The sequence below is a fragment of the Phalacrocorax carbo genome, chromosome 4 (assembly GCF_963921805.1).
Source record: "Phalacrocorax carbo chromosome 4, bPhaCar2.1, whole genome shotgun sequence".
Classification (NCBI taxonomy): domain Eukaryota; kingdom Metazoa; phylum Chordata; class Aves; order Suliformes; family Phalacrocoracidae; genus Phalacrocorax; species Phalacrocorax carbo.
This window is the reverse complement of record NC_087516.1, coordinates 1,933,931-1,954,974: the sequence shown is the minus strand read 5'-3', so window position 1 is coordinate 1,954,974 and position 21,044 is coordinate 1,933,931. Positions and strand designations below refer to the sequence as shown.

At 47.5% G+C, this 21,044-nt stretch overlaps 1 protein-coding gene across 7 annotated transcripts in view; it reads left to right on the top strand.

Annotated features, from left to right (window-relative positions):
* The window catches only part of SFXN5 (sideroflexin 5), a 108,129-nt gene that overhangs the window by 45,074 nt on the left and 42,011 nt on the right, over positions 1 to 21,044 (top strand). For 6 of the 7 annotated variants that reach the window (XM_064448809.1, XM_064448805.1, XM_064448807.1 and 3 more), the window contains 4 exons: positions 1,513 to 1,538; positions 5,996 to 6,049; positions 8,708 to 8,764; positions 9,617 to 9,682. In XM_064448809.1, the coding sequence (XP_064304879.1) occupies positions 1,513 to 1,538; positions 5,996 to 6,049; positions 8,708 to 8,764; positions 9,617 to 9,682 (203 nt within the window). The remainder of the gene's footprint in view (positions 1 to 1,512; positions 1,539 to 5,995; positions 6,050 to 8,707; positions 8,765 to 9,616; positions 9,683 to 21,044) is intronic. The other variant, XM_064448808.1, reaches the window with a different exon arrangement.

The following is a 21,044-nucleotide window of genomic DNA, read 5'->3' as shown; positions in this document are numbered from 1 at the left end:
AATTATTAAATTGTCACCTCCTCCCTCCCATTTTGGGGGTCCCAGGTCCTCAGCTACCTCTGCGCTGGTTGAATAGCAGTTCTCCCGAGGAGGCAAATGCAGCCTTGGTCCTTTCCCAGAGGACCAATTTCAATCAATAACTGTTTCCATGTTCTAGGGGGGAACATCCTCACCTGAATACTGGGCACAGGGGAAAAATAACAGGGTTGGTTGGTTTCGTTCTCCAGTTCTTTGAAGAAGGATGATGTTGCAGGTGAAGTGGAGGGGAGAAGAGCCAGGACCCACTGCTTTGCTGCCTCGTTCTGTAGTTTTGTGGTTTTTTTTGGTTTTTTTTTTTTTTTTTTTTTAAATTTTTCTTCCTCAGGTCTTTGCCCTTTCCAACTGTAAATTGGATCCATGAGGCTTAATTCAGTAATATTGGTAAAATGCTCCGAGACCTTCTAGTGGAAGTCATAGAGATGAATTATAATTAGCACAAAAATTGGCAGGCTTAGCAGGGGAAAAATGTGAAGCGTTTGATTTTTGTGGCACTCAATAAAATTTGGGGTAAAGGCTTATTGCTAATATAGAGAGCTTTAACTTACACCTATGATTAAAATAGTCCCCGTCTCCTCCGTGATACAAATATACTTTCTTCAGCCTGTACCCTTTTCCTTTTTCTACTGACCTAGAAATAAATGAGCTCTCCTGGTATAAAATCACTAGCAGAGAGGTTGATAAAAGCAGATGGTGAAAGAGGGAGGTCCCATCTAGGGTGGCATGGTCCTGCTCCTGAATTGGCATGGGCTCTGCAGCTTGTTGGGTGGCTTCATGAGCATCTTCAGCATGCTCTTCTGGTGGGACCAGGCTCAACAAGAGGGGAAGGGGCACAGAACGCTGGAGGGTTTTCTCCTGGGTTAGCGAGGGTAGGCTGTGGGAGGGTCTGATGAGCAACAGAGCTGGCACGAGGGAGGGAACAGATTGCGTGACTGAGCCTGGGAAGGGGGGCAGGATCTCCCCCTTTCCATGGCAGCAAGCCACTAGGTCAGCTCAGTTAGCACCACCGCAGCAGCATCCAGCTCCTCCTGGTCCGGGCCGAGCGGGTCCTGGTCTGAGCTGTCATCCCTTTCCTTCTGGTGGTTTGAGTTTTTGCTAGCTGCCTAGCCCAGCTCAACAACACGGTGCTCTCTGAAGTGCTAGTACCACGAACTGGCACAGACTGGGTCTGCTGGAGTAAGCTTTAGGGTCTAGGTGTTATAAGTTTCAGGGAATACTTAGACTACAAACCAAGAAAGGCGAATAAAGGATGGGAAAGAGATTAGGCAAAAATCAAGAGGCTGCTTTAGTTGATGCTTGGTGCGTCAGGTCCATAGATGTCCCCGTGGTGGTGTGGAGCTGGTGGAAGCCAGGTGTGGCTTCTACCCTCAACTACCCTAAACCTAAAATGTCTCAGAGGTAATTTTTTTTTTCCCCGACCCCAAACTGTGTATTAAAATGCATGCATCTCTTCTTTTTTCTTCCTTTTTTTAATAGGTTACATTCCCTTTGGAACACCCATCGTAAGTATTTCAACACGTCTCCCCGCTTTGTGTGCAAGTACCAAGAAATGCAATTTTTCACACCAAATTCCACCTTACCTCCTCACGACACCATCACACAGGGTTCCCGCTTTTCCCATCGCACGTTAGCAAGGGGTTCGTCCTGCAAAGCCTGCCCTACGGACGCTGTGCTCAAGGGTATTAATCTATTTAACATCGTTTGCCCAGCCCCCTGCAATGTCTTCAGCTTTATCTTTCCCTTCTGGAAAGGGAGGGCCAAGATGAGCTCATTGCCTGCAAAATGCAACTTCTGCAACTCTCAGATTTCATCTTTGGACACTTTTTTTTTTTCCCCCCATTTGCATGTTTTACAAGTCGCTTCCCAAACGTGACGAGCTACAGCACGGCGAGGCCGGTGTCGTGCGCTCTTGTCTTGATTAATTAAAACGGGGAGTGCTTTCCGTGGGGTTATTGCTAAGGGCGTTTTTAGTTTGTACTTACTATTGTGAAATGTGTAAGTGTTTGAGAGCTCTTGACAGCAAAAGCCAGAAGGGAGATAATTCTGCCTGTCTTCCTAATGCTGAAACCTCAGCACGTCTTCAGGAACAGGAACGATTAATCAACCCCATTTTACTAATGGGGAAACCGAGGCATGCAGTTTTGCCCTGAATCACCCAAAGTCGGTGCCAGAAGGTAGATGGCCCTCCTAGCCACCAGCTCCTGGCTCAGCTTATTAGATCACGCATATTAAAATGGTTAAAGGGGGAAAATCTGCTAAATTTAATCTTCCTAAACCCAGTGGACTGTGGTGAAGTACTCGCTTAAAGGTAATGACCCTCTCCCAGGCGGCGATAGCGGGGTTGCTAACACCTAAAAGCAGGAATCATCGCGGCTGTTACTATTTGTTGTTGTGCTTAAGGGTTTGGTGGTAACTTTGTATGGGGCATTTTAAAAGAAAAGGTTAAACAAAAATGAGTTAACGATCAAATTGACAATGAAATCGGCCCAAATCCAGAGCTGTCAGAGGAGCCGAGAGCTGTCAGATGAGCCCAATTTCACTAGCTGTAAAGGATAAACTGGAACCTCTTGTCATTTAAAAAAAAAAAAAAAACCCAAACGTTTCAAATGTTAAAATTAAAATGTAACATTTATGCCAATCGATCTGTGAAATTTAGTGACAAAATTGGCAGCCTGCTCTAGCATAAAAACAGTTTGAGTCTTGCATTTCACATAGGGGGATGGGATTTCCTCAAGAGAGACTTAATGTGCCTGCGGTGGGCTCTGGCTGAGCGAGCGTGGCTGTCCTCGCCCGCAAAGCCGTGCCGGCGTGCCGTTGCACCCGCGCTAATTCTCCCAGTGTTTGGGGGTCAGTTAAACACCCCGCATAGATTCCGGCAGAGACGTGCTCAGATTATGTATTAACAGGTTTGCCGCCTATCAGTCAATACATGATGCTGCCTATATACGTGATTTTTTCCCCCCCCCTATAGCTAATGCAAAATAATTCAGTATGGTTTAGCTCACTGTGAAAGAGGTTAAGGTCTTGCTGAAAATAATTGTTTCTCTTCTGGCCGAAGCAGCTACTCCCCTGACACAAGCAAATCCTGTGGCTGTTTGTTCTTTCCCCGAGTTGCAACCGTTTGCTTTTCTTTTTAGCCTCCGTCTGTCCTCTCCGCACTCAGGGTTACGGTTTGACCCCAGAATCGGTTGCAGTGGCAGAGTGGGAACAGGATGGAGTATATGTAAGTGTAGGGAGGGTTTGTATCTGCCCAGCCAGATTTCAGCCCAGGAGAGAGCAAATCCAGCCACTCACATTGTCTCTCGTTGCTGTAGGGTGGGATGAGCAAGGCAGCTGCAGGGCTGTAGCCTTTTACCCTGGGTTTGTGTTTCATCCCAGGGATGAAAGGCTCCAAGGAGGAAGATTGATCTGCGTTGAGGAAATCCAGCTTGAGGCTCGGGCAGTGCGGATGGAGCAAAAGCCGTGCTGCTGTTCCCAGCTGCCACCCACAGCTTTAAGCACCTTATTTTCCCCAGCCGTTTAAAAATGGGGGGGTCCTGTTGAGGTTTCGAAGGGTGCAGAGAAGACCCGGGTGTAATACGGGGTCGCAGATGACTCGCGCTAACACACGAGGCAGGACTTGGGGCTTGCAAGAGGAAAGCTCGTAACGCCAACGCGCCGCGAGGCTGCTCAGAGCTGACAGATGTCCGAGCGGCAGCTTGAGCCCTGGCTTTGGGGGCACGAAGGGCCGTTCACACCTGATAGGCAATTAAATTTTGTAGCTGGTACTCTTCTAGTATTTAGAAGCTTTTTTTTTTTTTTATTTTGTTTTCCTTCTTAGTTATTTTTTCCCCTGACAGTAATTAAAAGTGAAACTGTACATTTCTTGACAGACTCTTGCACATATGGAGAGTTTGCATTTAAACGTGCCTCTTTCAGTCATACAGATTTTGGGTGCTCTTTTTTATTTATTTATTTTCCTCTTTTATTTTTCTCGGCCCTCAGCTTCAGCTGACAATGTAAGTAGCTGCCTGCAATCTTCCCTCTCCTCCGGAGCCTCATTAGCCCGCTGGCTTCAGGGGCGTAAGTCAGTCCTGGGGTGAGGAGGTTCATCGCCTGTTGAATTCGTTTGGCTAAGACCGGCAACGGCGTAATTAATGACGAGATCCACATATTGAATGGAAGCGGTAAATTAGTGTAACTTGCACAGATTGGCGCTCGGCCAGCGTACAAAGTAGCTGTAACTTCACGAAAGGCTGTAGGAGGAAAGGAGGAGGAGGAGAAAGGAAAGAAGATGTAAATTAAATCAGGCCTCCCAACCCTATTACCCTTTTGTTTGTTGTTATTTCTCTCTTACGTCCTTAAGCGTAGAAGTTGCCTCCTCTTCAACTGATGCTGCTGCAGATGTGCAGAGATGGCTTTAGCTTATCCCTCCTTGTGGCAGGCTCGCTGTGCTCTAACAGGGGAGTTTTCTTTCTTCTCAGCTTCTCTGGGGAGAAACTGAAAGAAAAGTGGTGCAGAAGATGGTCTGAGCGTGGGAATGAACTCACAGCCTTCTTTCCCAGATGTCTCAAAGACGTTGCAGTTCACAAGTGCCCTGAAAGTAAATGTATTTGGAATTAAAAGGAGTTGTTCAGTCTTTATACTCTTAACAAAGGTGCAAGTGTGATTTTGCGACAAGAAGCCTGTCTTCTTCAGAAACTGTCAGACGTTTAAGGTGCAGGACAGGAGAAAAGGACAGTGACGTTAGGAAGTATCTCATCTTACCTGTTTCTTACCCAAGAACTCATCTTCCTGTCTGTGTTTGTTGGGTTTATTGTTGAGAGTCCCCTTGCTTTGCATCCCTTTCCTCTTCTTCAACTTCTTACCCTTTAAGAGGAAAGATTGCCATAAAACAAGGTAGGAAGGAGTCTGGCAGTGCTGCGCTCGGTGTAAGAGATGAGGCCTTTAAAGAATGGTGGAGGGCATGCCTGTGAGGTGTACCGAGGCATCCCAGGGATGCTCTCAGGGCTGTATAGGCAACATACACGTGTGTGGCCTTGGGTGCTGTGGTGGGTGACCTTGCAAAGCTTGTGGCATCTCGCGTTGTGCAGGCAGCACCTGGCCAGATGTGCTGGGATGGGCTGCCGTAAGCCTCTGGGAGGTGGCGATCCTCAGCCTGAGCTCCTAACCCAAGCAGGAGTTTTCGCAGCTCGGAGTATGAGACATCAACAATTCTCTTATATCAAAATTCAGGCTCCTAAACAGGAGCACATGTGCTTCCAGGTGGCACTCCTGTCTTCAGATGTTCAAATCAGATTTCTTTCTTGTGCTTGAAACAGCGAATGTTCCAAAGGAAAATAAGAACCCCCCCGAACAGTAACAACTTTGAACTCACAATCATGCAATGGTTGTGTTATCCTCCAGAAATACCTGGATTAAAGAAATTATTATATTTTAATGGACTAATCTTTGGACAGTATCTGCTGCCAGACTCTTTTCAAGGTGTGTTGCAAGCAACAATGAGAGATGCAAAGCTTTCACAGGCAGCTACGTTACCACCAGAAAACTGAGAGACGATAGGCTGAAGGGAACTTCCATAACTATAGGACCCGAGGGGGTGGCAGGGAGATGTGCCAGGGGAGGGTTAGGCTGGGCATTAGGAGAAGGTCCTTCCCCCAGAGGGTGGTGGAGCCCTGGCACAGGCTCCCCAGGGAGGCATCACGGCACCAGCCTGGCGATATTCAAGAGCACTTGGACAAGGCCCTCAGAGACACGGTGTGAATTTGGGGTGTCCTGTGCAGGGATGGGAGCTGGGCTCGGTGATCCTTGAGGTCCCTTCCAGCTCAGGGCATTCTGTGATTCTATAATGAAATAAAGCCATAAATAAAGACAATTTATTCAAGTCATTAGAAATGGGCTTGCTGTTTGCATGCCTAGAAGAGTGCAGAGAGCAAACCAAAAATGCATTTGCTAATGAGAAAAATCTCTTCTCTTGCAGGTTGTTGGTCTTCTTTTGCCCAACCAGACGCTGGCGTCCACTGTGTTTTGGCAGGTAACGCCCGTCCAAATGGGTGGAGAATGATGGAAAGGGAACAAGCGGTTGACTTGTGTCTAGAGGACAAACTGATGCACATGGCTTCTCTGCGCTGGCAGTGCTTTAGTTAATGGGGAGACGACGTGGCTGGGTATAATTAGGGAAAGGTTTGGTAGGTCAAGAAGGGGCTATGAGCAAACTGTTGGGTCCACTTTCCAGCACCTGGCTATTTATGCCATTGCAAGGGAGACGCAAAACAGCCCAGGATCTCAAAATCAGCGTTTTGGACCCATTTTGTATAGGTGTAAATGACTGCACAGTGTGTACTTCCATGAAAATGCAGGTCCTTAAGCTCACACATCTGCTGTTTTGAAGACACCTTGTCAAGTAGTTGGGATCTTCCTTAGTGAATTCCCATTGGAAGTGCCATGTGTGTGCAGGGCTGGGGGTGGGGAGGGGGCCGTGTCCAGGAATTTCGGGAATAGCTGTGCATTGTAAAGGTGAGAACCTCTGTGTTCAATGCTCTACAGGGCGTTTGGGTTAAAAACAAGTATGTGCGCGGGGAGGTGTTGGTGTTATTTCCCATTAAAATTCCGGGAATTAAGAGTAAGGGGAGGAGGCGTGCACGTGAATGAGTTTTATCCATAGTAAACACCTCACTTAAGTATAATTTCTGCACTAACTGAAATGCAAAAACAAGTTACTTTCAGACTTATTTTTAGTTGCGAATGTCTTTTTATTGTCTACAGTGTAAGTGATGATAGAGAATTATGCAGTTAAGAAATATCAAAGCAGAATGGGATCTGCCTAGTATGTTAGAAAGACAGCAGAACCGAGAATATATTGGTACGTGCCAGTAACTTGTGGTTCGGTGTGTTTCGCTATAGGTTGTACCATGTGGCTTTACCTGCTGGGAGTGGGATAGTGGCTGGAGGCATCTAGACTCATTCGTATTTTTGAAGGCACCTTGCCTCACCTGTTTTTAGAGGTCTACAATGGAAAGAGTTGGCTTTTAGAAAAGTTACTCTTGCGTGAGTGAGGAGCGAGCCAGCCCGGATAGCGGGCTTGGGCTGGGTGCCTTACCTGAGGCATGGCTTACAGGAGGAGCTCCTATTCCCACCATCACAGCATAGCTGGGAGAAACTTTTGGCTTTAAAAGGATAGAATAATCCTTTTAAAACTAGAAAGAAGATTTCAAACGCAGAATCAAACTGAGCCCACTCAAGGAGGAAGTCATAGCTGGCAAGTCCGGCAGTCGTAGCCTGCCTGAGCCGCTGGTGCTTGACGAGTGGTTCTTGAACTCTCCCCTCCACCGTGATGGGCACAGGGCTCACCCCTTTCTGAAAAATGCAAGTACAAGGAGTAGCAGCCTGGAGAGGCGTCACCCAAAAATCCCAAGAGGGTGTCAGGCAACCACCTGGGAAGATGATGGAGTCAAGAAAAGGGTAGTTGAAGTGGTGTCTTCAACCTAAGACGGCTTAAACCCTAGATTAAGGGCAATAGCTGAGCAGTATGCCTACATCTCTCTGAAAAGGAGATTTATTCAGGTAAATAGCACAGGATTTAGGGACTATGCAGATTCCTGCATCAAGAAACACTGCGTCCTATAGGAACGGGCTTGTACAGTGAAGTACTTGCTGCTGATGCCCAAAATGTACGTGTCTCAGGTTAGCTCTAGCCTCGTCCTGTGGACCTGCTAATGTAGAAATGAGCTGTGGGGGTTAAAAAAAAATCCCCACATCTGGAAAAGTGAGGCAAATTTCCGGCACATATTGGCAACCTGACTTTGTAGGGGCTTTTAAAAATTATTATTTAAAGAAAACAATAAAGCAAGGTTTGCTAGGTCCAACATTCCAGGGAAAGAGCTGGTCAGCAGGAAAAATGTGCTCCTGGGCCATGAACTCAGCAATGACTGGACTGGTGCCTGTGTTTTAGCGCCTCGTTTCACTCTCCTCACCCTCACTTCATTCCTCCTCCACCATCTTAGTTCTGGCCACAGCTGGAGAGGAGTCCAGTTCTGAACATGCTCTGAACGGGGAACGTAGTGTTTTGGAATGAAAACTGTAATTTTCTTTACATTACCAGCAGTTGCTTTGGGTAAAACCCCTTCAGGAGCATGGTGCTACTCAAACCCAGCTGCTGTCATGCTGCTTTGGTGACAAATCTGGCTCCAAAAAGTTGTGGATAGAAATACCAGTTCAGTGGCATCCGTATCCGTAAGATGGTACATCTGCTCATCTCCAGTTCCTCAGCTGAAGCCTTATATGACCCTCTGGTTGAGAGCCGCGGAGCTTAACAAGTGACTGATAAAACTGCTGCAGGGCTCACTGCTCCGTCTTACAGTATGGATTTGGTGCTGATGAAAATAAAGACCAAAGCTCACCAAGGTGTCGTTTGGAGGTGGATTTGGGGGGGAGGAGAGTTGCACGTCAAGCGTACAGGGAAGCAGAGCTGCCCTCTGGGCACTGGGTGCCTTGGGATTTCTGTCCCTCACTTTGAAGGGCACTAGATCAGATGCAAGGCATGCACGAGCCTTTGGAAAGAGGTGGCAAGTTGTGAACAGGTCCAAAGGGAGATGAGTTTACCCGCGGCGCTCCCGTGTTTATAGATTTTTCTTTTTTTTTTTTTTTTTTGTGAAGTTATGTTTATGCCTGTCTCTTCTTGTTTCCTCTTTAGTGGTTGAATCAGAGCCACAATGCCTGCGTCAACTATGCAAACCGCAACGCGACAAAGGTGAGGAGACCCAACATATGTGGCGCGTGCAGCGCGTTAGGTCTGTTTTGACACGGAAACATAAGTCTTGTCTCTTCGCTGTTAATAGAAACTCCGGAGTCGGCACTGCGATGAATTTATAGATTGGCCATTCTCCTGTGTAGGCTTCCATTTTAAACCTCAGCTGTAAATGGCAGGAGGATCTCAAAATCACTCGAGGCACATAAGTAACGCTCTGTGCCTTTGAGCTGAACCAGTGTATAGTTCTAACTGGTATGAAATGGTTTAAGTTAATATGTAAATGAGAACACAGCAAAATGGTATCTGGGTTTTTGGATAGCAGAAGGCGGCTCCATGATCACGCTGCCACCTCCCGAGGACTTTATATGCGCTACCAGCAGCGGTGCCGGGAGGTGGTGGGGCTGTTCCTGCTCTCTTCCATCGCTTTAGCCTTCATTTGTCCCATGTCAGGATGTGGGAAGCTCAAGATGGGAAGCTGAGCTGGAAACTATCCAGCTGATTGAAATAATGTTTCGAAGACAAGTACTTAATGTGGAGAGTTTGGGGTTCATCACTAGTGTAGAAGAATGCTAATTTTGTACCATTTGCTGAATTTCATTCACATACTTCCTTTAAGCTGCTATTATTATTATTTTCTGATGCCAATTAATTTTCCATCCCCTTTAACCTTGCTCATGAGGCTACAATTTTCCTTGCTTTTGCCGCTGCTAGATGACAGACCATGTGTCACAGAACAATATGACAAAATTAAACCTGTCTCTGGTTTAAAACAAAACAAACAAAAAAGCTTGGTTGCATTTTAATAACCAGCAGTTTATTTATTGAAAATATGTTTTGTTTTTCTTTCCAAAGCCTTCTCCGACATCCAAGTTCATCCAGGGCTACTTGGGAGCTGTCATAAGTGCTGTCTCAATAGCAGTGGGTAACGCTTTATATCTATATATTTCACTACTGAGTAACTGCTCCCTTACAGTAGTACTGCAGTGCTTTTGAGATGTTTGTTTGAATTGCCAAGCATGTTTTTCTCTTAATTGACAGAATTCAGTCTGCATAACCAAAAATTGTTTTAACCATGAGGTGTCTCTGTCCATGCATGCCCAAACTTTCCAGCAGGAGACTTGTATTGCTGGTGGCTTCCAGCACGTCCCGCACCGTGGCTTTGCTGCTGGCTGAACTCAGACTATCCACACGTGCATTAACTCGTGGTGAATTAGCCTAGTCCAAGTTAAAAGAGTGACTCTGCGGCTGCAGAGCGACAGTGTGACAGCTGACGTGCCGAGCAGAGGCAGGCTTTTGGAGATACTCTCCTGGTGGGTCAGCACCTTGAATTGAAAGAACCCCAGTCCTTGAAATCATATCTTTCACCTGTGGACAGCTATCGAGCTGAAAACAGTATTCAAGTCATGTCTGAAGCAATCTGTAAGAGAGGAGCTTTTAATGTTGCTAAACTCATGGTCTCATGGTGCAGTCATCGGGTTTTTAATACTTGGATTCCCCAGACGCACAAGTTGACATCTTTAGCAGGGTCAGCCAATTCCCGAGGAGGCAGGTACATTTTTCAGAAGCAACTTACAGAAGTTATTTCCTATGTTGGATTTTCAAATAAGCTTCTGAAACGTATAGTTGTACCCTTTCTGCTGGAACATTAAAGATCCCACAGCAGTTGTATTTTTTTCCGCTGGCCAAGACTTTTCTTCCTTTTTCTCAAGCCACAGCCATCCTTTTCCAGGCATTTTTTTCTGCAAACAGACTGTGCCAATGGAGGAGGTCAGCACCAAGCCGTTTATACCCAGGTTCCCCAGTTCACCTTCAGGGAAAAAGCTGCATTGGCCTGTTTAGATTTCTTTACAAGGTAAAAATGTTTGTCTGGAGCAGGCTGTGGATTGTTAGGAGAACTATGGAGGCAGGAGCTGCTGGCTGGGAACTGGCAGTGAGAGGTTTGGCACATCGTGTCCATAGTGGGCAGCAGAAGGTCTGCACAAAGCCTATCTTTGTGTTCTCCTGCAGCTGCCAGACAGCTTTGCACCAGAGGTAGCAAAAGGCATAGAGGTGGTGAAGTGCCTTGTAGTTTTGAGTGGAAACTGTCCATTTTATTGGATACGCTTCTGCTTGATAGTATTCCGCGTTGCTGGCTTGGCTTGCTCGCCGGTTGCCGTCCTGCTCCCCTGTGTCACCTGTATTACCCCTTCACTGCAGAATTAACCCGGACTGTGCACACAGAGCAGCCTTGCGCTGGTGTGAGCTCCCACGCTTCATAACCCCGCGAAGATGTGTCACACCAGCTCCACGCTTTTGCGGCTGAAGTACAATCTGAGTCCCCGTCCCACCAACCTCAGCACTTCAGTTAGCAGCCGTTCTCTGTCCACTGTTTCCTGGTGTAGCATGGGAGAGCTTGACTGAACTCCTCCGTCTTTAGTTCAGATTTTTTTCCACCCTGTGAATTAGTAAAACAAAGCTCTCCAGCTTGTTGTGCTGCTGCCGCTCACCTGCCTTCCAACCCCCAGCGCAGCTGCAGCGGAGGGATGACGACTGGTTCCACGCTGTTGGCATTAATGCTCCTCTCCATTTTGGCAACAGGGGCAGATAGAGGGCAGGAGACACGGAGAAGTGATGTTGGCAGAGTTTTGTCACCCCGAGAAGCTGACAGGCTTTGGTAAGGAAACCACCTGGACGGCGAGCGGAGATGTCCATCTTGGGACAGCTGATGCAGGTCTTCAAAATCTCTGGTTCCTCCTAGGCTGACTGCAAAGGAGCTGAAGCAGAAAGATAGTTCAGAGTGCAGAAGTGACCATCATTGATGCTGTGAGGAGCACTCGTTCTCGGAAGCAGTGTGAAAAGCTACACCAAGACTTGTAGACAAATAACAGCAAACCAGCAGTGGCCTGCTGTTACCGCAGGGTGGTCGTCACCGCTGGTGGCGCGTGGGTGGCTCGTCAGTCTGCTGATGGTAGATCAGCTCTTTGTTCCATGGTTGTACCTGTGGTAGTTGTACTGTTTCCTCCCTGGTGCTGAAGGAGCTCGTAGTCTGTACAGAGCAACAAGCTTTGAATAAAGGCAGAAACTGAAACGATGCTGGGATTTATCTGTCCACGTAACTTGTAGGTGCATCCCCAGCAGGAACCCCAGTGCCTGGTTATCTTGCACACCTTGGCTGTCCATCATGGGAGAGCTTTAAAAGCACCGTAAGGAAAGATGATGCCACAATATTCTGTACTTACAGTGTTTCAAGCTTGTGCAAGAGGAAATCTTCCTTCAGTGGTACAGATGCCAAGGGGCTGTTTCTGCCTTCTTGTGTAAGTGCTACGATGGCCCCACCGGACTGGGCTTCTCTGGGGTGCCCTTAGCGTGTGCAAACAGTACCGTGAGCTCTGTAATAGCAGTGGTTTTGTAGCTCTGGTGCTCTGAGAGTCAGAATATTGTTACGGGGAGGCAGGAGCTTTCTGTCGATGTAGCTGGGGGAGCTGGGAAGGGCAGCAGCCTTCATGGATACTTTCTTCTTCCTGGTGCTGGAAGGAGGTCAGCTTCCAAAGTGAGGCATGCTGTGGCGCTTAGGGTGTGCGAAAACGGGATGAAGTCGCTGTATCCCGATGTCCCCGTGTAGACGAGCTGTTGGGGACGCTACCAATGTGTGTGTTACCGCAGACTAGCTGGTGTCCCGCTAAGCCGTAGCACTGCTTACTGCGTGCTCAACTCCCGATGCAGAGATGTCCAGAGAAAATCCTGCAGAGCTGGGAGTGATTTTTATATTGTAAATATCTGGATTAATAACCAGCATCTCCTCGAGAAGTTTTGCCTTTTTTTTTTTTAAATGATGATGACAAATAATAATATAGAAATAGCCCTGAGGTTCATTACGTTGGACTGTAAGGCCTCAGCCCTCATTAACTGATCTCTGCTGTCAGTTAGCAACAAATCACCTCCCAGTGTGAGCCTATTAGGACCAGATGACCTGAAAACAAGTGCCAGTGCCTCCAGTGGTCTGCTGAGACCCGGTATTAATTAAAGCGAGCCCCTTCCATGTTTGCAGTTGGCAAGCGACGTGGGGAGAAGGCTCATGAAATGACAGATCAGTTGACTTGTGATTGTGCTTCCCATCGTCTTCACCCTCTGTGTCTTTATCTAACAAGAGGGACAAACAAATTGCTTTCTCACGCGTACAGAAGAGCAGATTTTGGCTTTACGCTTCTTGCAATTAAACTAGAAGTCTTAGGAAATCTTTGCAAATAACCTGATCCTTTTCCCGTTTTAGAGAGAGGAATTGCTGGCAGAGAGAGGCGACGCTTCTCTCTCTTAGATCCAGCGCTACATCTGGGCCTCCTGGTTTGCAGCCCTTTGGGATGAGTGTTTGGAGGAATCAATATTCTGGTTTTCAATATTTCAATATTTTTTTCCCCCAACATTCCTTCTTTTTTCCACCTACTCCCAGCTCAACACAATTCACAGCGTAGCTTCGGGCAAGGAAATCTATGCCAGATCCAGAATTTTATCTCTTCTCTTGTGCAGTGCTCAGGTGAAGCAATCACTTGAAGTAAGGCTACAAAGGCATCAGAAGGGATAATTTTAAGACTGAGCGTGGGAAAAGATCTCTTCCATCTCTAACTTCTTACGTGACACTTTTGCACCGTCTCTGCCGCCGGGCACGTGCCGAGACCTGGGCTACTGGCTCCGCATGAGCGAGCGACTCCTCCGAGCTTTGCTTGTGGCAGACAATATGTTTAGAGGAGTCTGATTACCGTTAAGTAACCTAGATTTCTGTTTTTCCTTCTGTGATTGTAGTTTATTTTTATCACATCCCTCATACACCAGCCTCCTTCCTCCCTTTTCTTTTGATTGGTCTCGTTTTACTGCTATTCTGAACACTGAGCGGTAATTTTTGGGTTTTTTTTTAACAATTGAGTGGATTCCTGTGATTAGCCCTTATTTTCTGATATCTGGCTGCTGTTCATGATGGTGGTGTATGAAGCGCAATTAATACCAGCTGGTTTTCCTAAGCATGGCAAACAAAGGCAGAGAGTAGTAAAAAGACTTGAGAAAGACCAAGCATATTTTAAATGTTTCCCCCCCCCCCCCCCCCAATATTCTAGTGCCAAGAGCTACACTGATCGGAGGGCTTGTAATTACACAGAAACTCTTTCCAGCAGACATGCATACATGCGCACACTCTTGCTCTCTGCTAAGTTTGTCACAGAATCCCGGACTGGTGAGGGTTGGAAGGGCCCTCTGGAGCTCACCCCGTCCCACCCCTGCTGGAGCAGGCACCCCCAGAGCAGGGGCACAGGGCCGCGTCCTGGCGGGGGGTGAATGTCTCCAGGGAAGGGACCCCACAGCCTCTCTGGGCAGCCTGTGCCCCTGCTCTGGCACCCGCACAGGGAAGGGGTTTGTCCTCATGTTCAGGGGGAGCTTCCCGTGTTCCAGCTTGTGCCCGTGGCCCCTTGGCCTGGCGTTGGGCACCGCTGAAAAGAGCCCGGCCCATCCACCTGACACCCGCCCTTCAGATATTTATAGGCACTGATGAGATCCCCCCTCAGCCTTCTCTTCTCCAGGCTGAACAGACCCAGGTCTCTCAGCCTTTCCTCACAAGGGAGATGCTCCAGCCCCTGAGCATCTCCATAGCTCTCCCCTGGACTCTCTCCAGCAGTTCCCTGTCCTTCTTGAACTGGGGGCCACATTTTTAAAAGGTTAAAAAAGCTGTGTAATCAAAGCCAATTTTATTGTTATTAACCATTTTAAATGTATTTTATATGTAAGTTTTTTAGTGTCAGACCCAAACTCGATTCATGACTGTATTGCTGATCACTTTTGCATCTGATTTGGCCCTTCAGTACTATGGCCTTAGACTATAACTTAGGTCTGAACCCCGAAGTGATTCTTGTGGCTGCAATTAAGTGCCTGCAAATGAAACCAGATCCAGACAAGGGCTGTGAGCAGACGCTCCCTGGTTTCCGGGTGATCACTGGTGCTGTGACCAGCAGACTGGAGACCGGTGGTGTTAGCAAGGGTTGCCTCACTTGGAGCCTGTGGTGTTGAGTCTTCGGGTTTCTCCGTATGTCCTCCTTGAAGCATTTCACGGCAGTGGTGTTATTGCCGTTGGTTTCCATAGTCCTCAGATCAGAGCTTTAAATGTCAGGTTTTTCGTTTCCACAACCACGGCTTCAGGTTCTGCCAAGACTGGCTCCGCATCTTGCTCCTTGTGATGCTGAAGACCCCATGCAGACACTCCAAAGTGTTTCTTTCTTCTGCCAGTATCATTTGGCCGTGTATCCGACGTCTCCCAGTAAGCAGAGTGTTCTTGCTCAGCTTGGTGCCCAGGTCATTAGCTTGTCGTCCATCTGTTGTCCACTCCATGTACCCTGGAGGTGCCACAGACCTTGGAACTGCTAGCATGGCCCTCCCCTGTTGATGGGATGGGCTCTAATTAGACTGCAGCAAGCCTGCCAGGCATACATAGCGTGTTTTACATATATAGGTGTATGTAACTTAACCAGGGAGTGTCTATCATGACTGCCTAGGCACGATGGCGCTGAGCTTCCCCCTTGCAATAAGGCTCTGATTCTCCCCCGATGAAAGGGGAAGCAAAAACACGTGTGTGAGACCAGGCGTCTCTTAATCACAGAATCAGTAAGGTTGGAAAAGACACCTTAGGATCATCAAGGCCAGCTGCCAACCCAACAAGTGATGGGACACTAGGGTTTTCCCCTAAAGGACCCAGGCTCCCTCCCTCCCCTTCCAAATATACCGGGGTTTGTAACTTCTCAGAAGGTTTTTATTAAGTGCAAGTTTGGGATTTGTGGTCTTCTCAGTACAGAGGCAAATAAATACGTTGTTCTCACTTAGCAACCTGAGCTAAATTCTGACAAAAGTAGGTGTTTTGTCGTCTTTCGTATAAAAGATAGAGATGCAATGTCATGTAACCATGACTGCCAGCCAGGCTGTATATTTTGTAGTGATCCATACACTTAGAACGTACCTGCCCAGGACTGGAACATTTCCTTTTGGCTTACCTTACTGGGTAACCTTGGGTTAAAAAAATCAGGCGATTAAAGCCATTAATAACTTTGGTGCTGTCAGCTACTGATGACTCACCTTGGAGTCACTGCTGGTCACAGTGTACGGGAGGGTGGTTAAAGCATCTCTTCACAGGCAGATCCACGTCTTTTCATTTTAGAAGTGCCTCCTTGCTTCCTGACTCTAAATCCTGACTCCAGACCAAGCCAGTGGAGGTAGGGAGCCAGTGCCAGTATGGATTAGTGACACCCCGGCTTACTGTATGGTGCGCACCTGGTGCTTTCACAAACTGTGAAAGTATATGGAGATAAACTTGAATATCTATAAAAACAAATTAGGCTAAAACTGGAGAGAAACAAGATGGTTGTAATGACCTAGTCTGGTTTGCTGAAGTATCCCATGATACTTTTTTCCTTTGGAAAAATCAAGGGGAAAAAACACTCCTGCCAGTATAGGGTTTTGTATAAATCAGTTTTAGGACCCCTGACACTCTTGCTCTTGGTTTGTGGGTTTGCCCACGTTTTCATCCAGCAGACTGCTGCAGCAATTGGAGATGTTGCCTCCCTTCAGCTGCTTGTCACTCCTCTTGTCCCTGCAGCGGCTGTGCAGAAATGGAGCGTGTGAGAGCTTGTTGCCTTTGGGCGAAGAAAAAGGTGGCTTAGGTGAGCCTGTGGTTGCGACCAGCAGAGCCAAGGTGGAGGTTAGTCCCTCCAGCCGCTCCTGCCTACCTGCCCACTGAAGGCTAGTGCCTCCACGAGCTCACAACTGGGGTTCAAAGAAGCAGCCAGCAACAATCTGCTGAAGTTAAATGCAACTAGATCACTTGGACAGGAGCAAAGGGCAGAGCTCTCGCTATGGAGTAGCGTATGTGCTGCAGCTGCCTCCAGCACGCTGTATGGGATCCCCTGCAGAACTTTGGGGCGCCCCAGGAGGTTGGGCTTCGCTCCCAGCTCTGTTGCACAGTTGGGAAACAGAGACAGAAGCTGTGTGACTTGGTGCCGGGACCGATGTAGGAAGCTCTTCGGAGCAGAAACTCAAACCTAGATGCTCCAGGACTCAAATTCCTGCTCTCGCAGCGGGAAATCACACCTCTCTGATGCAGGCGGCTTAGTAAGACATCCAGGGGCAACTTTCTTCTGTACAGAAGTCTTGGTGGTATAATTTTCAAGAAAACAGAGCTTTTTGGGGACTCCTGTAGTTACTGTAGGGTTTCTGCAGAGCTTCTGAATTCTCGAGACACTGTAATTTGCCTTTGAGATTTTTGGTTGTATTCCCACAGGGTTTGGAGATTATAATCCATGCCGGAATCTCAGCTGCAGTCGGAACCGGTCAGGCACAGATGTTACAGAAGAATTATAATGCCTAAATTTTCTGCTTAGCTGTATCACAAACAAAAAACTTGTGGAGGAGTCTCATCAGCAAAGCCCACTGTGGGTCTGAGAGATCAGATTAAAGCTCTGGACAAATGGACATTACAAAAATGATAGTTTTAAACAAGCTGGATTTGCCCCCCCCAAAAAAAGTTAGCATTTTGCAAAATCAAAATGTGCTTTGTCTTGAAAACATCCCTTAAAACCCAAGCCACTCTCACTGTCACATAGGATTTCAGCAGAAAGATCTTATTTTTTCTCTCCTAAGGAAGCTGACAGGTGAAGACTGTTCAAGCCCAAGATTATCACTGTAAAATAATATTAGTGTTGTGATGGTTGTGTCACAGCCGGCGTTGGCAATGCCTGCCCTTGCAGCCCTGGCTTCCACAGCTCTGCCAACCGTAGCGCTGATACCATTTATAGGGGATACGTTTGCTCCAAGAAGCAGGTTTCAAAATCTGCTGGGGGATACCGGGGAGTGAGAATAATAAAAAGTTACATTTACAGCTCTGTCCTTTAAAATAAAGCCAGGCAATGCCTGAGGGTGTCTAACCAAGGCTAGAAGGAGAATCTGAGAACTTCAGACAAATTAGAGTTGGACCGGCTCATTACACTTAAAAAATTCAGGAGCAATAAAAAAATAAGATCTAGATTTTTCTTTTCCCCCATGTTCAGGAAGGACAGGAGCTTGTTAGACCAAGTTCTCAGTCTCAACGTGTGCGACTCGGGGCAGGGAGAGCATCCTTGCAGGCAGCGCTCTGGGGCAGCAACCCTGCTCCTTCCCGCGCCACCGGTGCCACCGACCATGGGTTGTTCTTCCTTCCCTGCTCCCATCGCACACTTAACTCGCGCACACACACGCGCGCGCGCAATTTTTCACTCTCCTCTCTAGGTGGAGGCGCCCCTGTGGATTTTTCTAATCCCAGCTCCTTCTTCCTGATAATTGTTTGTGAGCCGTGTGGAGCGGCTGCATTGACAGCCTGCGAATTTGGTGTGATGCCCGTAATCAGCTTGTGAGACGGGGCGGGAGGCCACCCACTGCCCTCAGGACTATCCGCCACTTAGGGCGGTCAAGAAACATTTAAAAGCCGGAGGAAGTTGGTGCAAAGTAGGGCGAGGGATGGGGAGGGGATGGAGCATAGCCGGGCGCCTCCTCGGAGGTGAACCAAGAGACAGGAGCAGGAGGAGAATCACAGTAGGTTGGAGGAGCTGGTGATAAACTTCTGTTTGCTGCTTAAAGTTTTAAAATGAAGCCCGGCTCTAAAATCAGGATACCTGTGCTCAAAAGCTCCTATTCCTGCACCTCCTCTTCTCTAATGATTCACAGATACCAAGTCCAGATACAGGAATGCACCAGACGAGCGTGGTGTGATCACTCAGACTGGAAACCCAGGCCTGTGATTCCTCCATCAAGCCTGTAAATGGTTGGAGCTGTAGCAGGCATCTCCCAAAGGCACAACCTAGAGCCTTTGATCTAGTGGAGGCAAAGATGTGGTATGCTCTGGGGAGGCACTCAGTGCCCGTCACCCCGCCTCTGGGCTCGGGAGTAGATGGCAACCACCGGGTCCTCGCCGCCTGCCGAACTCCTTGTGCTTCTCTGCAGCGTTTTCTCTCTTGTTTCACTGGTGTGTCTTTGTTTCCAGCAAATTTGTTCTCATCCGTGCCATTTCCTTCTGCCCCAGGTGTGGTGTCGCCTCTGTACACGACCCAGATGCATGGAAATCTCACCTTTGAAACAACCACCTCTTGTCTTGGGCGTGCCCCACCCCCCAAATCCTTTCTCCAAACCAACTTTCTCTTTTTATCAGCATTAATCCCCTCTTTTCCTGCTCATACCTTTCCTGCAATCTTGCTTCTTTCTTAAGGCTACGCCACTGAAGCATCCACCTGTGGGGCTACTGCGGTCATCCCTTCTGCTGTCATCCTGCGTATGACTCAACTTTCCTCCTTTCCTTACTCTCGCCCCTCTCTGACTGCCTTCTCCACTTGGATTGTTACTGTTTTCCCTTCCCTTATACTCCTCCATTCTGTTCTCCTTGACTTGGTAAAGCTCCAGTTGGTAAACAGCCCAGTTTTCCATCTCTCTGCCTCCATCTTCACCTCTCAGCCCTAGTGAATGATTTTGTTCTTTCCTTCTCCTAATGCTCTTTTCTTCAGTTTGGCTGTATGGGACTCATCAGATCCAATTAGTGTTCTAATTCAGCAATCTGGTGAATCAAGGGCTGAAGGATGAGCTTCTTTGGAGCCAGTCCCTCCTACCAAGTTGATTTTCTAGGACTTGGAGCAGGCAGCTCCAACTCTAGTGGCCCATGTTGCCCCAAGGCTACTGGAACCTGGGAAAGCTGAATCCCTTAAACCAGTGGAGATCTCACCAACGTAGTTACTGACGTCTAGAGAGCGTTGCAGTGACGTTTAGCTGGCGTCATCTACCAACTGATGGCTACCTTGCTGGCTGGACTCCTAATATTCCTTTATTTTATAAAAATTCCCTCTCAAAGTTAAGTGAAATAACTTCTAGAACTGGTTTAAGAGGTGTAGAGTTAGACCTTTATCAAATGGCTTGGTCGTTGCCAACTTCAGTCATTCAAAAACCATCTCTCAGGCTTCAAAAACCTTAATAGTCATAAAGGAAAAAAAAAAGGGCAGGATTTAAAAAAAAAATTGCTGTGCTTTTAAAATTTAGATCTTGGTGGACATGAAGTCGGAACTTTTTGAGACAAGAAGGAAAAGAAAAGGAAACAGAAATCTTGGTTTATTATTACACAGTCACTCTGCGACAGTGTCTGGTGCTGCGGCTTCAAGTACGGCGACACCGCAAACTCTGTCCTTCTGCTGAGATAACATTGTTGATGCTGAAAACAAAACCGGTAGCAAAATAAATAGCAGGAATTCTTGGTGTTTGGAGAAGAGGAAGGGCAGAGCGCTGCCGGAGGCATAGCAGAGCCCTGAGTACGGTTGCTCTCCCGCTGACAGCGTGCAGCCCCGGTTTCGTGTTGCGGGGTGTTAGCAGCGGTCACGCTGTAATGTATCCCCCGTGCCCAGCTTCCCCCGGCTGTTGGGATGCTCTGTCAGCCAGACCGAGGAAGTGCTCTGGAGAAAGAAACCTCAGAAGAACAGGCAATCTGAAAAACCTTGATTTGTCCCCTAATCTGGGTCACAGTGCAGGAATATCCCAAACCAGTACTGCGCTGAAACCAGTACTGCAGTTGCATGCCCAGAGCTCCCAGCTGCAAGGAGGAATGCTTATCTTGCCTGAGTTGAGACATGACCCGTGTAGATATCTTCATCTGAGCTGCATCCCTGGACTCCTTCGATAGGCAGCAGGGATGAATGGGCACTGTTGGGGACATTTTGTGTGAGCACCTGTACATGCCTGTCTTGGGAGGAGAATAAAAACCCTTAAAAAGTCTCATTTCTCTGTGCTGGGCTGGAAAGGGAGCCTGTAAGACAAGAGGAAGCAGCCTCAAGCTGTGGCAGGGGAGGTTTAGGTTGGATATTAGGAAAAATTTCTTCACCAAGACGGTTGTGAAGCATTGGAACAGGCTGCCCAGAGAGGTGGTGGAGTCACCATTCCTGGAGGTATTTAAAAGATGTGTAGATGTGGCACTTAGGGACATGGTTTAGTGGTGGACTTGGCAGTGTTAGGTTTATGGTTGGACTTGATGAGCTTGAAGGTCTTTTCCAACCTAAACGATTCTATGATTCTATGATTCTACCACGTTTGGTGTGATGAATCCCACCTGACTCTCCATTACGTGTTTGTACAGTGCCAGTGTTGTAGATCCCAGATCTGTGACTCAGGCTCTAGGAAGGGTGATGACAATAATAATGATAATGATAATAATAATAATAATAATAATAATAATAATAATAATGATAATAATAATAATCATCCTGTGGTTTTT